This window comes from Schistocerca serialis, chromosome 2 (assembly GCF_023864345.2).
Source record: "Schistocerca serialis cubense isolate TAMUIC-IGC-003099 chromosome 2, iqSchSeri2.2, whole genome shotgun sequence".
In the NCBI taxonomy this organism is placed as follows: Eukaryota; Metazoa; Arthropoda; class Insecta; order Orthoptera; family Acrididae; genus Schistocerca; species Schistocerca serialis.
Window position 1 is genome coordinate 457,457,649 of NC_064639.1, and position 16,059 is coordinate 457,473,707.

General features: G+C 40.3%; 1 protein-coding gene across 1 annotated transcript in view; it reads left to right on the forward strand.

Annotated features, from left to right (window-relative positions):
• LOC126456086 (dynein axonemal assembly factor 6) overlaps positions 1-16,059 on the forward strand; it is a 64,583-nt gene that overhangs the window by 46,091 nt on the left and 2,433 nt on the right. Inside the window, exon 3 of the mRNA XM_050091841.1 lies at positions 10,465-10,706. Within this exon, the coding sequence (XP_049947798.1) occupies positions 10,465-10,706 (242 nt within the window). The remainder of the gene's footprint in view (positions 1-10,464; positions 10,707-16,059) is intronic.

Here is a 16,059-nt window from a genome sequence, read left to right on the forward strand (position 1 = left end):
CACAGGAAATAATCAAGGGTATTCAGATCAGGTGACCTCGCACGCCATGGAATAGGACCTGCCCTTCCAATCCAGCTACCAGGAATACAGCATTGAGATGGTTGTAGGCATCCACACTGAACTGAGGTGGTGCACCATCATGTTGTACCCACATCCTCTCACGAACAGCTAACAGTACATTCTCCAACAATTTAGATGGAACTCTTTGCACAAAATCAAGTACAAGTTGCCATTCTGATGACCAGGTAGAAAATATGGCCCAATGAGACTGTCGCCTACTATGCTGGCCCAGATATTCACAGCAAAACATACTTGATGGTGTGACTCTACAGCAGTGTGAGGGTTTTCCTCATCCCGCACATAGCTATTTCTGCTGTTCGAAATACCATCATGATCAAATGGGGCCTCATCAGTAAACAGCATAATCTGGAGGAAATCTGGTCTATGAATCCATTGCTGTAGCAACCACTGACACAATGCGACCTTTGGTGTAAAGTCAGTCCCAAGCATTGCATGAACTCGTTGTGTGTGATATGGGTGTAGCTGCTGTTCGTAGAGTACTTGCCACGTGCTAGTATGTGCAGCGCCCACTTCACATGCAGTATAACGAGTACCTGTAGTGGGGTCTGCTGCAACATGTTCCAGCACCTCCTCTTCAAAATTGGGTGTGTGAGTGGTCCTTCTGTTGCCAGGTCTCTCGTTTCTTCTTTCCAGTGAAGCAATCTCCCACATTCGTCGATAGAGAGCAATAAACACTCGTGCTAACGAATGATGACTGTTAGGAAATCATTCCTTGTACATCCTTTCAGTGAGAGCATTGCAACGTACTTCCTCATACACAAGGTGCATGTCAGTGATTTCTGCGAAATTGTACCAGTACTGCTCCATCGTATTGTAGTGTACCTCCCTGAATAGCGCTGAGTAATGAATGCATCTATCGTTGATTCATAGCACGTTCTGCCATGGACAATGTAAATAAGATGCAACAGAGCCACCTTGTGGACAAGTAAAGTAAACATAACCTGCGCAATGACTTCCTAGTAATCAGGCTTATTCTCCTTGTTTACTTGCAGGAAATAAAGAATGTGCATGTAAATAAACAGTTTCACAGTGCATGTAAACTTGTACACATGTTAGTTGTAAACAAGCTGGAAAAGAGTAATGTTAGACAAAGTGGTAGACTAGTTTACTTCCATATCTCCTTAAGTTGGATTCTTCAACCCCAGGTTCCCTACCTAAAATTGTTCAGTGAAGCATTCACTATGTCTGTTACATTTGTGCACGCTCTTAAGGAAACACCCTGTATATTAGAGAAATCAACATAGGCAAATGGTTCACACTTTCTCGTATAACTTTTGGACACACTAAAATTGGGAAAGGAATTTTATCAGCAAACCAATCATCTTAATACTGCAAATAATTGAGACCCATTGGCTCTAAAATACTGTTACGCAGCATTTACACCTTAAAGTACTATGATGCTACAAAAAATCAATTTAATTCAAACAAATTAGTAAAATAGTTACAAATGTATACTTGAAGTAAGTATAAAGAAAAGAGAACATTATATTACTAAGTAGTGCTAGGTTCATTAATCAATATTATTTGCTTATATCAATAGACAACAAAAATATAAGTTCTTCAAATGACCTCATGTATACAAACATCTTCCCATGCCATTATTATTATTATAATGAGGATGATTAGCCTTCGGGCGCTCATCAACAGAGTAAAGCATAATAATTCGTTGACTTTTTGCCTAAATGTGCTTTTGTTCTTGCTCATAGTGGAGTGTAATTTGCTGAATAGTAAGCTTTCCATTTTTCTTAGTCCAGTATAGCATTTGATCAGTTTCTGAACTGTTACACGGATGTCACCATTAGCTCTTGTGTCATGTCTATGGGTTTCCTTATTTATTTCAAAGGGATGCAAATTTTTATGAATGAAACAGATGGTTTCCATGTCATAAATGTAGGGGACTGGTAATATGTCTACTTTCTATATTTTTTGTGTGGTCTCCCTGGAAATATATGCCATAATAAAGTACTGAATGGTTTAGAATTTTTATAATTCGAAAACGAATATCACACTACACTAAACTGGGTCCCCTCTATCGAATGGGAACATAAATCTGCTTTAAAAATCATCTTGTTTGTAAAGGGAAAAACTGATGTTTTCCATCAACACTGGGTGTTGCATGACGAATTTGATGAGCAGTATTTATTTGGGATGAGTCTGACAACACATATCTAAAATGAAGGTACAAGTACTGGCTGAAACACCAAGGAAAATGTACTGGCTGATTCTTAAGAGAAACACAAATATGTGTATGTACACAAATAAACTATCAATGTCTGTGGCCCAAAGTTTACGTACAGTTTATATCCAAGTCAAAAAACGGTCCACTTGTTCTGGTGACATTTTCACCTCAGACGTTTTCATATATACAGAAAATAACAACATATTCGTATACAGTGGAAATGGAAGACAGACGTCAATGAAGATAAATACAACAATACATAAAAATCAATTAAATAAACATGGTACATAAGATGTATATTACAGTCTTTTTGCTGTTTCCAGCGTATAAAAATATGTCCCTTTCATCTACAATGTCCTTCTTACAGTTTTCTCACTTTAAATGTTTATTGGTATGTTTTGTCTGTTAGAAATATTTGCAGATTTCAGTAACTATAGATGTTATTTGCTCTCATAGTCCTTAGTAATCTTAGAGTTATTAATCTTATCCATCCATATTTTTCGTTTGGCAAATTTCCAACATTCATACCATTAGCTTACAAAGTATTGTTAGCTACAGTATTGCCTCATTCCTATTTTAAATTAACCCCACTTACATAAATATACTACTAGCCATTAACCAAGATGGCCGCCGAGTAAGTGACGCCAGATACCATTTCCAGAAAGTAAAGTGATTTAGACAGGAATATAATTTAGATTAACGCCGACAACAAATTAAATACATGCATTAGTGTATCATTTAGTCTTGCCGTTAAAGGTTTGACTTTTCTTTGCGTATTTTTTCAGAAAACACGAAAAGATCGTAACTTCGCGAAATCGCGCTTAGGCTTAAATTTGGTAAACGTGTTTGTTTCTTGTTTCACGGTAATTTAACTAATTTCTCGGTAACAAATAAGTAAACTACCGTAAATAGCGTATAACTTCATTGCTTTAATACAGATTTCAGGAAAACAGCGTAACTTTATATCAGAAACTTGCTTATATACATTTGTTTATAGGTCTAATTCTCGTAACGTTTTTGGAGAATTAAAGTTAAAGTATCTCGTTTAATTGTTCTTTTTTTCATTCCATCGAGTGAAATATAAAATAAATAGCGTATACCTTCATTGTTTTAATACAGATCTCAGAAAAACAGCGGAATTTTAAATCAGAAACTTGCCTATATACATTTGTGAATAGGCTTAATTCTTCTAAGGTTTTTTTTTTATTTTCGGTAAATTAATTGATTTATTCTAGCTAAAGTATTATTTTTGCCATGAGTGAGAAGTGCCTGACTTGCCGTAGAATTGTTAGTTCCGGAATTTGGTGTAATGCATGCAATAGTTTTTTTCACTGGGGGGACTGCAGTGGTGTGGGTGTCGGGAAAGTGGATCAGGCTCATCAGTGGTTATGTAGGATTTGCAGCAGAGATAGGAAGATAGTGGAACAGGAGGGGAAAGTTGCTGCCCTTCAGGCTGAGCTAGATCAGGCTAGGGAAGATCTGGACAGGTTAAGGAGGGAGAAGGGCAAAGAGAGGTGGGAAGTGGCAACAGGTAGCAGAAGGAACGGGCCTAGAACTAAGTCTGACAGTTTTGTGGTGAATGTCAAAAATAAGTTTGACCTGTTGCTTCAGTTAGAAACTGATGAGCCTCAAGCAGAGGTAGGTGTAGACAGGACACAACAAACTTTCAATAGGAAATTGAAAAAGAATGTAGGAAAGCCATCGAAAAGGAAGAAAGTTTTGTTGTTAGGCAGTTCTCATGCCAGAGGTGTAGGCCAACTTCTGCAGGAGGAATTAGGACCAGAATACCAGGTCACAAATTTTTTCAAACCAAGTGCTAGTCTGGATCAGGTGACAGAGGATTTAGGTTCACTCTGTAAAGGGTTTACCAGGGAAGACACTGTGGTTATTGTGGGAGGGCCAGGAAACAGCATCGACAGAGATCCTGGGTACAGTATAGAGTGTGACCTGGTAAAGATTGCGTTGGCATCGAGACACACCAATGTTGAATTTGTATCTGTCCTGAGACGCCATGACCGGCCTCATTTGAACTCTTCTGTTGGGAGAGTTAATTTGGAGTTGGAACGGCTGCTTGGGTCGGGTGCGGGGGCTCATATTGGTGAGGTTCCTGTTGATTCTCTCAGTAGGTGGGACTATACCAGACACGGCTTACATCTCAACAGGAAAGAGAAGGGGAAACTGGCTGCGGTAATAGCAGGAAATTTAAGGGGGGGAGGCACTGCCATGAATGGTAAAATACCAGTGGTTACAGGTGTTGGAGCAGCACCTTTTTCAGGATAAGTAAGACAGAAAGATGTCAAGTTCTACGAGAGGTCAGGATTGAAACAAATTTTCAGTTTAGGAAAGAAATTAAACAGCACATTTCTAGCACATTGGATCACCAATCACAGCTGTCAATTATAAATTTTCACCAATCACCAGAAATTTTATCTCCACCAAGTTGTATCTCAGTCCTAGGTAATTGCATTGATGAATTAAAGTCATCCAACCCAGTTGACATAATCTGCCTCTCTGAACACCATGTGACCACTGGTATAGCAACTAGGCCTAAGCACAATGAGAAACTCAGACAGGAGAGTACTGCAAATGTTAGAATAAGGAAAGGTTCTCATAAAAATATAATTAAAAATAATGTAAGTATATTTCATCAAAATATTGGGAGTTTAAAGAATAAAATAGATGAGCTTCTGGTTTGTTTAGAAGATTTAGAAGCTGAGGATGAAATAGATATACTATGCCTGTTTGAGCATCACATTGTTACTGATATGGATAAGGTATATGTAAGTGGATATAAGCTCTCTGCACATGTAATGAGAGAAAATATGGAGAAAGGAGGAGTTGCCATATATGTCAAAAGTTATCATTGTGCAAAAAGTATAGAAACAAAAACGTTTTGTGTTGAGAAACATATAGAAGCATGTGCCTGTGAGCTTAAATTAAATAAAGGCACATTTATAATTGTAACTGTGTATAGGTCCCCATTAGGAAATTTTCATCTATTTCTGAAAAATTTGGACTCCTTGTTGTGCTATCTGTCAGACAGGGGGAAGCAAATTATTATTTGTGGGGACTTCAATGTAGATTCTCTGAAAGAGGCGTAATAGGAAAAATGACCTTGAAGTATTACTCGGTTCTTTCAATTTAACACCCGTTATTGATTTTCCTACTCGGGTGGTAAAGGATAGCAGCTCACTGATAGATAACTTCTTTATAGACCAAGATAAGTTTAACCAGATAAATGCTCAGCCTGTTGAGAATGGTCTTTCTGATCATGGTGCACAGCTAGTTAGAATATATGACATAGCTCCATTCAGCAATACTAAACAGTCCTCCAAAGTAGTACATTCAGTCAACGATTTAACAATTGCAAATTTCAGGGAAAGCCTACAGCAGTTAGACTGGGATGAGGTGTACCGTGAACCTGATGCCAATTTAAAATATAATTTATTTCATGACATTTTTGTAAATGCATTTGAAAACTGCTTCCCCAAGAAAATAGTTAAATACACTCGTAAGAAACCTTGTAACAAACCATGGCTTACTAAGGGTATAAAAATATCTTGTAACCGGAAAAGGGAAATGTATCTGACAGCAAGAAAGAGTAGTGACCAAGAAACTATCAAACATTATAAAAACTACTGTGTTACATTAAGAAAAGTTATTAAAAAATCCAGAAGTATGTGTATCATGTCTGAAATCAGCAACTCTGATAATAAAATTAAAACAATTTGGAATATTATTAAAAGAGAAACAGGTCAACCAAGAGCACAGGAAGGCAGTATTACCATCAAATTGAATGAAAACTTTACGAACAAAAAGTCAGAAGTTGAAAATATTTTTAATAATCATTTTATAAATGTTGTGGATATAGTAGGATCCAGGTGTTCATTAGAAGATGCTAGGCTGTTAATGGAAGAGGCCATACCTATGCAATTTGATACAATTGAAATCTCACCCATTTCTCCCTCTGAAATTAGGAAAATAATAAACTTGCTTAAAAGCAAAAACTCACATGGAATTGATGGCATTTCCAGCAAAATACTAAAAGCTTGTTCTCAACAGATAAGTAAGATTCTCAGCCACCTGTGTAATAGCTCTCTGGAACAGGGCATTTTCCCTGATAGACTGAAATATGCTATTGTTATACCTTTGCATAAAAAGGGGATAGATCTGATGTCAACAATTACTGTCCAATCTCCCTTCTAACAGCTTTATCCAAAGTTTTTGAGAAAGTAATGTATTCAAGAGTACCTTCACATATATGTAACAATGAAGTACTAACAAAATGTCAGTTTGGTTTCCAGAAGGGTTTTTCAACAGAAAATGCCATATATGCTTTCACCAATCAAATTTTGAATGATCTGAATAACCAAACACCACCCATTGGGATTTTTTGTGATCTCTCAAAGGCTTTTGATTGTGTAAATCTTGAAATTCTGCTAGACAAGCTCAAGTATTGTGGCATGAGTGGGACAGTGCACAAATGGTTTAATTCGTACCTAACTGGAAGAGTGCAGAAAGTTGAAATAAGTAGTTCTCGTAATATGCAAAGATCAGCACATTCCTCAAACTGGGGAACTATCAAGAATGGGGTTCCACAAGGGTCAGTCTTGGGTCCTTTGTTGTTCTTAATATATATATTAATGACTTGCCATTCTATATTCATGAAGAAGCAAAGTTAGTTCTCTTTGCTGATGATACAAGTATAGTAATCACACCTGACAAACAAGAATTAACTGATGAAATCGTCAATACTGTCTTTCAGAAAATTACTAAGTGGTTCCTTGTAAACGGATTCTCACTGAATTTTGATAAGACACAGTACATACAGTTCCGTACAGCAAATGGTATGCCGCCATTAATAAATATAGACCTTAATCAGAAGCATATAGCTAAGGTAGAATATTCCAAATTTTTAGGTGTGTCCATTGATGAGAGATTAAATTGGAAGAAACGCATTGATGATCTGCTGAAACGTTTGAGTTCAGCTACTTATGCAATAAGGGTCATTGCAAATTTTGGTGATAAACATCTTAGTAAATTAGCTTACTGCGCCTATTTTCACTCGTTGCTTTCATATGACATCATATTTTGGGGTAATTCATCACTGAGGAATAAAGTATTTATTGCACAAAAGCGTGTAATCAGAATAATAGCTGGAGTCCACCCAAGATCATCCTGCAGACATTTATTTTAAGGATCTAGGGATATTCACAGTAGCTTCTCAGTATATATACTCTCTTATGAAATTTGTTATTAACAACCAAACCCAATTCAAAAGTAATAGCAGTGTGCATAACTACAATACTAGGAGAAAGAATGATCTTCACTATTCAAGATTAAATCTAACTTTGGCACAGAAAGGGGTGAATTATACTGGCACTAAAGTCTTTGGTCACTTACCAAATAGTATCAAAGGTCTGACAGATAACCAACAAGTATTTAAGAAGAAATGAAAATAATTTCTGAATGACAACTCCTTCTACTCCATAGAGGAATTTTTAGATAAAACAAAAAAATATTTAAAAAAATAAAAAATAAAAATAAAAAACACAAAAAATGAAAAAGTTGTTATATTAACTTAAGTATGTTGTTAAATTAACTTAATTATGTCATGTATTGGAAAATTTGACTCGTTCCACATCATTACGAAATATCGTATTCATGATCCATGGAACTAGTATTAATCTAATCTAATCTAATCTAATCTACTCGTATGTCAGTAGTTTTATTATGATGTGGGATGGTGAGTAATTATGCTAGTAGTACATAAATTTATTATTTCAATGAATGTAGAAACTTACTTAAAAACATTAAAAACTCCAATTCTTTTTCTTTCTAATCAATTAATTATTGCATGATCTTAACACAGTTCTATAAATAACGTTTTTGATCTTACCATCAGCAGCATGAATGCAAAGATTTTGTGTGTTAGTTATACATGAGTATGCCATGTAGTTTCATCTATGAGGAAAACATGGTTTTTCAAAATGTGCACCAGCAAATGAGTGTTTTCTCTAGGGCTTTATGGTAAATTCCACTTGAGGCAGATTTCTCTCTTAATTAGAGCTGTATTTCATGTCCATGGATTCTCTCTCCCGACACTATTCCGAATTGAAGTATTTTACTCTTTTTATGTTTGGATGTAGGTCTTGTGTCATTAAAATCATCCTTCCTTAGTTATGGATGCTACCTGTTCCCAGGGATTAAACAACCACTGATCAACATCGATGCTCTGCACCAGATTGCAGCTAGGACAGCCAGATAGCTTGTCTTGTTTTCCTCCACAGAATCTAATTTCAAGCCTGCATTCTTGATCAACGTTACCGAGCATATGATATCGCTGCCTGTGAATCTGACAGTCTTTAGAAACTCAGTACTTGCTGATTGGTATGCAGCTTTCTTTCCGCAAGTCAGTCTCTAAACCTTTTTATCGCAAACATTATGGCCAGGATCTCTAATTTCATTGTGATATACCATATCTTCATATGTAGTTTTCGGGTGCATGTCGCTATTACTCACAAATTGCCTTCCACATCAACCTGTTGTTAGCATACCCTAACGCCTATAATGCTTGCATCATAATAGATATATGAGGTTTTCGTGTACTCTGCATGTCCCAAACACACACATTCCTGAAGCGATTCCTTGGCCTTATTAAAAGTCTTCTCGTACCCCTCACTCCATGTCATCTTCCTGGCTTCTTTGAGTAACTCATATAATGAAGCAAATAATTGTACAAAATTCAGCACATATCCTCAATAGAAGAAACGTAATCCTAATTAACTGAAGTGTTGGCGGTCTTTTCATGTTTACTATTTCGGTAATCTTTTCATTCGCTAGCCCAATTCCTTTTTGCAAACTTTCAGATCCGAGGAATTTGACAAGGTTTACACGTAGCCTCGCCTTATCTGGTCTCAATGTGACTCCGTGTGCTCCGAGAACTTCCAAAATCCTATCCACATTTGAATATGATCGTCAAAAGTAAGCAACGCAATTGTAATGTCACCATACGCCGTACATAACATATTTAGTTCTGGCGTCAAGACTTCATTTGTTGCCCAAACAATTCCGAATTTGAGTCTTTTATGCCAAATGGAACTCTGTTGTAAACATGTCGGTTCCCTTCGAACAAAAACTAAAATGCAGTGTACTTTCGATATGATCCATGCAACTGCACTTAGTTAAACCCCTACACAGGGTGATTTTTTCCACCGTATACAAACTCAGGGATTGATCGATGGGAGGATACGGGACCAAAAAAGATCTAACGAATGGTTTCCATGCTAGAGACCATTTATTCAATCATAATTTGTTACAGAGACTGCGGTCTAATACGCTCTGTACCATGCAGCAACAGTTACGGTATGCATAGTTTCCTCTTAGAGGGTGGTACTGTTCCTCATACATCTCACTTGGGCAGCTGGTGAGTTCAAAGTTAAGGAAATGGAAGGTGGCCACAATTTACAATCAATTAGGCACGAAAAGTAATGTGGCAAAGTAAGTAAGTAGCGAGCTGCTCAGAATGTGGTTCACGCTACCACAGTTGAGACTCATTTCTCCAAAATGAGTTATCAGGTTCCAACCAGCAGCAGACGCTGGCCGGGACGACTCAGTGCTGTTGATGACAATATGAACGCAGGAGAAACTTCCCACTCTTGGCATACAAGAGACACATTTACAGACAGGAGGTTCGTACTGAGCTGTAGCAACGTCGCCTCAATTGGTCGCCCCATTCGCGCCAAGCATAGAGGCGGGGGTGGCTTAAGTGATTCGTTACACCAAAACTTTTGAGCGAAAGCTACCGACTTTCCCACACTGATTGGGCGGCGCCATGACGTCCCGCCCTTTGTTCCACGGCAAAGGCGAAAATGTCATGCTCAGTTATGCTCTGTGGACGGTAGTGGTGGCACGGTGTCCACTGCCCTGATCGAGGACAGGTGCCGACTTTGCCAGCAAAAGAACAGAGCAAGCTGCGGTCCACTTTGAGCGAGAATTGCCGAGCTCCCCAGGGATGCTCAGCCCTCCTAATGAATTTCACAGACTGCTTTCTGCTGACAAACAGGGAAAAATGAAACAATATTGCACAGCAATAGATGGCAGTCATGTCACATCATGCTGCCTTCATAGTATTGTAATTTTAATGACTAGCAGTGTGTAAAGATTTATTTATGAGTGTAATCGAATGCTTATTTATTCTGTAGGCCCCGGTGACGTCGGTCCCACAAAGAAACAAGCCGGTGGCTCAACTGCCGGTGACAAAAAGAAGAGCACTGACGCGAAAGCTGTCGATGGAAGAGGCGACGCGGAGATCTGTCTTGATCAGAAGGCCATCTGGAGCGACGACGAGGTGGTCGAAGTGGACGACATGGAGGACCCCCGAGAAGAGCCGCGCTACCACTTCTCTTACCGGCAGGACGTGGGGGCGGAAGACGTCTACCTGCAGGTTGTTGTTTCCTCCCGCTAACACTCGGCTGCGGGCGTCGACTTTTGACAGCACGGTCCCCCTATGCTCTGCAACGGTGTTTTGGTAGCTTTGTTCCGAGAACGGATGCTTTGAAACTAACAGATCTGCCAAAGTCAGCACTCGGCCTTATCCAGTTCGGCTTCATTGGTTCCATCTCAAAATACCTTTATCCATTACGGTGTTAAAGAGAGCTACGTGACCGTGGAATACAATTTTAGAAGTTCGTACTGTTTTTGTGTGTCCAGGCGGGTGCAGTCGTCTTCGTAGCACGATACTTTGACAGTGTACTTTACCATCTTCTGGTGATACCTGTAGAATGACCGTCTTTGCTGCATCCTGTCTCCTTTATACTGTGATTTCCCCACACTTCCCCCACTACCTAATCGCACTACGGATCGGTTGGAGTGGTGGGGGGATGGCATTGCCGAAGGTTGGACGAGAACCCCTGTCCCTCAGCGCATCTGTAGCCCCCGTCGGGCTCGAAAGTAGGTGTTAGCCGGCGCTGTGATTTTAGTTAGCTGACCTCTGGGTCCCAAGCTTTGCTGAGAGTGAACCCAGTGTCTTTGTTGATCACCCTCTCGGCCACTCGAATTTCAATAGCCTTCTTCAGAGCAAATTCTCAAAACCAAGTCTGTCTTGACACTTCCGTTTCTTCACACTTCATTCAATGACCTGTAACCACGCAGTTTTCTGCACCCGAAAATTTTGTTCATTACTTAAATTCAGTGTGTCTTCTGTGTCCCTTGCATCTTTATTTGATGGTCCCTACAGTCCGTCCGATGTATACCTTATCGCATTTACATCGAACGCAGCAAATACCCGATTTACGGAGCCCCAAGTCGTCTTTCGCCGTACTTAATAACGAACGCGCCTTCGGCGATGGACGGAGACAGTATTTAATGTTTCCAGCGTACGGCAGATACGCTTTTGTCTTATCCTCCTCGTCGTGTTCTGTTTGCTGCGCCTGTACCTTCTGCCAGAGGTGACGTCAGATTTGTCTCCCGCCGTATCCGTTCTTCTTGAATATGTACTCAAGGTGGTTGAGCGCCCTTAGTAGGCTCTCTTTTTCCGATTTTGCACGAGCCCTGTTACCGCTGTACGTAGCACACCCTCGTGCTGCTAAGGATGATAGCAGCTGGCCGCATGGAGACACACATCAGTGTGGGTGGCTTTCCTCTACACGCCGTATTCCACAGTCCCGTCCGTTCTGCGCTTGACTAAGGTGTCCAAAAAGGGGAGTTCCCCATTCTCTTCCAACTCCATGGTGAATTTGATACTGGAGTGCCGAGAGTTCAGATGTTGAAAGAAGATTTTTTTCACTCCCATGTGGTCACACCATAAATGTGTCATCAACATGTCTGAAAAGCACGTAGGCTTCAGTGCAGCTGTTTCCAAAGCTTTCTCTTTGCAGTCCTCCCTAAACAAGTTTATCGTAACCGTTGATAGACGGCACCTCATGGTGACCCCATCCGTTTGTTCACAACAGTCGTCACTGAAGAGAAAGAATGTTGAATTCTAAGAGATTGGTCATTGTTAGATTGAATTTCTTCGTAATCGACTTGAGGGAATGATCAAAGCTCACCAAATAATCCTGCTATAAAAATTGGAATAAAGGAACAAGAAAATACTTTCCTGACAAAAAAAAGTGAAGCACGCAAAAGACGTGGTCAGATGTCCATGCAGCTTTGTACACCTGCAGACCTCAGGGGGTAACTAAATGATATTTATTGTTGTTACCAGGTATAGTAGGGTATATACGAAGTGTTAACAGCATCAAATGTTCAGTGATCACTGTGAAAGACACTGAGATGCCAAGTAATCGTGGGGGCCACAGCATTGTCAGTACCTAACAGAATTTGAAAGGGGCCTCATTGGGGTCTCCATTTGGCCAGCTCCTCGAATAATACAGTATACAGAAAGTGGGGCATTCGGGTGTGACAGTGGTCTAGTGTTGGAATGTATGGGACTGTGAGGACAGGCATACTTGCCGTCAAGGTTGCAGTCGACCGTGTCTGAAGACCACGTGGGAGTATCGCCATGCTATGCTCGCTCCAACATTCTGTGCCATCCTGCACCAATGATTCGTGGTGCGATAAGAAACGATATCTCTGTCGTAATAGGCTTCCAAACCTTCAAGGGCTTATCACTCCCTCTTACAATAGCAATAGTCAACCAACTATTACCAGTTAAACCTCTGTTGTTGTACAAGAAAAATTAATCTTAGCACCAACAAAAGTAATTGGCCCAGTTAACAGTCCTCCTTGGGCAACATTATTAGGCGTCATTGAAAAGGTGTCAACAGTCTTGTACAAAGGCATTCTTGATCTTGTGTATCTCCTCCTCCTGTACGGCATGGCTGTGTGCTTCGTGTGGCTGCCTCGAGTGGAATGAGCGTGCTGCTGCTTGCATAGCGAATGTACGTCACTGATAAGACTGGGCACGGCAGGAAATGAAGCCCTGATAAACCGCAACGGCGGCGCCAGAAGTGCCTTTTTTGAGCGGATCGCACTTAGTTAAAACTAGAGCGCGATCCACTGAGCCCTAGCGGCGGCCAAGCGAAACTCGTTCAAGGTCACCCGCCAATATGGCGGAGCACACAGCCAGACTAGGGAATTACCATCCCGTACGTAGTCGGCCATTAACACCACAACACAACAGCTACGTGGCTGCCTTTGGATTGGTGCCGTGACCTGAATGCATGGACTGCTGATGAATGGCATCGCGTTGTGTTTAATCATGAATCATGGTTTTGCACTACCCCAGATGACCATCTTCAGCGAGTGTGGCGACGACTTGGGGATAGGTCCCATTCTTCCAACAAGGAGTGAGGCTGTGCAGTGGTTAGCACACTGCACTCGCATTCGGTAGGACAATGCATCAAATCGAAGTCGCACCAGGCAAATGCTGAGATGGTTCCTTCGATAGGGCATGGTCGAATTTCCTCCCTACGCTTGTTCAGGAATCGCATATGAATGTTGGTTGTTTGTGCGAAGATCGTTTTAGCCCTTTTGTAAGAAAGAGAAATGCCTGCCACCAAATATCACAGTTCGACACCGGTGTGTTCCATCGACCTCGATGTCGACGGGACGTTATACCTTAGTCCCCCTTACTTTCTTCCATTATTCTACTGTTTTGGAAAGACACAGCGCCCTTACTCCTGGCTTCATGGTGTGGAGACCCATCGTGTATGATACCGTTGCGGTTGGTAGTGAGTGAGGGAACTCTGACAGCGCTGCGATGGTAGTCACAGACAGCCTGCATCCTCATGCATTACCTCTCATGTGACAGTATCGGTGTGACATTTTCCAACATGAAAATGCTAGTCCACAAATGATACGTTTCTCTGTGAACTGTCTACGTGATTTTGAGGTGTTCCTGTGATCACTAAGTTCCTCAGAACTGTCGCCAATATAACACTTATGAAACCAACATGGACTTCAACTTCGTCCCAGTGCCTATATCCAGAACATCATGGACCAGCTTCAACCGCTGTCAGCCAGCTAGCCTCAAGAGAGGACCCCACAGCTTTATGACACCCTTCCCAACCGAATCAGTGAATGGATCCAGGTCACATGGGGTGCAACATCATACTGATGATAGTGGGTTTACAATGCCAATTTCCTTGTAAATCTGTCTCGATTTTGCAACGACTGAAATAACATCACATACCCTCTCAACCAGTGAAGCTTCATTTCATTTTCTCCTCCCTTTCTGAAGACATCACTTTTAAAAAAAAATAAAGTAATGAACATTCGGGACCTGGTAGATCAGTATCACAAAGAAGAATGGTCAGATTATAGAGGTCGTGTGGGTCAGATTTCACACCGATGTTAAATACTATGAAACAACAGATCAATTAGCACAAGATGCATTTAGAAGCAACAGAGATGCTGATGTAAAATTGCTATACGCAACTATATCTCTTGAGAATCGAACAACAACCGATTCGTTCGTGGCAAAACGGTTCAAATGGCTCTGAGCACTATGGGACTTAACTTCTAAGGTCATCAGTCTCCTAGAACTTAGAACTACTTAAACCTAACTAACCTAAGGACATCACACACATCCATGCCCGAGGCAGGATTCGAACCTGGGACCGTAGCGGTCACGCAGTTCCAGACTGTAGCGCCTAGAACCGCACGGCCACCCGGGCCGGCTCGTTCGTAGCAAGAAAAATAAGTTTACAACCATTTATACCAGGCCAGGCGTGATCCAGAAAGTCGCGAAATTAAAGGAAAATTATAGCGCTCACTGTGAGAATGAAATGTCTCCGTTGCGGATCCTTTCCGCCCAGTTGCATGAAGTCGGCGTATTGGACACACCATACTGCCAATGTGCTGTATTGACAATTTTTGGTGTAAATCACACCTTGTCTCAGCGCAGGCACTATGGGAAAAGTAGATCAAAATTTTTATAGGCGTTTTAGAGCCTTATTCACTGCCGGCCGCTTTGCTATATCTCAGTTCTTGGAGCTACAATCGGACTGCGTATAACGCCTTGGCCAGGTCTGTACAAGAACACAGAAAAGTCTAAAATGGAAGGACTTCCTTAAATATTTTTGATAGCAAAAGGGATTAGCTGTCAATTTATACCTGGAAGTATAATTGTATTCCTGTTATAATTTCAGGCTAACGTCAAATTTTAGTATTGTGCCGTAAATTGGGTCTATGAATGTGCCGCAATATTGTTTTTCTCTATTTGTAAAAGGTTTTGTCTTTTACATCGAAGATATTTGAAAACCATCCTTGCAAGTACTAAAAGATGCGTATTTTGCCATACGGTTCTCTTCCTTGATTTAAAGTATCGTGAGTGGTCTGCAATGAAACACATTTACAATTTTGATTTGTTTTCTGTATCTGAAAGCAGTTCATTACAAATGATATTGAAGTATCATTTTTATTTACACAATTTTTGTATGATTTCTGCTTACATCTGGAAGTGCCATCTACTTGCTGATTTCCGCGATATTGCTGCGTTTAACATTGATATTTTTGGTCTAACTTCACATTAGCCTGCGGCACTAGACATTTCTTTACGTGAAACAGGACACACAGTGCACCACTAGTTTTGCTAAACATGTGTCTGTATTATGAAGCATTGTTAATTCATACGCTAGTTTTGGATTTCACTTTATTTGGTAGAAAAACAATGTTATTTTGGTCTGTGGTTTGTCAAGTGTGTTTTGTGTTGTTTCATTTGCGTTAATATATATTTATTTAAATATGTAAGTTGGACAAAGGAATAGTGCGTGAGTTGGTTATGTAACTGGATAGTAGATGAGGGAGGAGGAAAACATAAGTACAAGATAGTGAACACTGAATGCAAAGTAGGG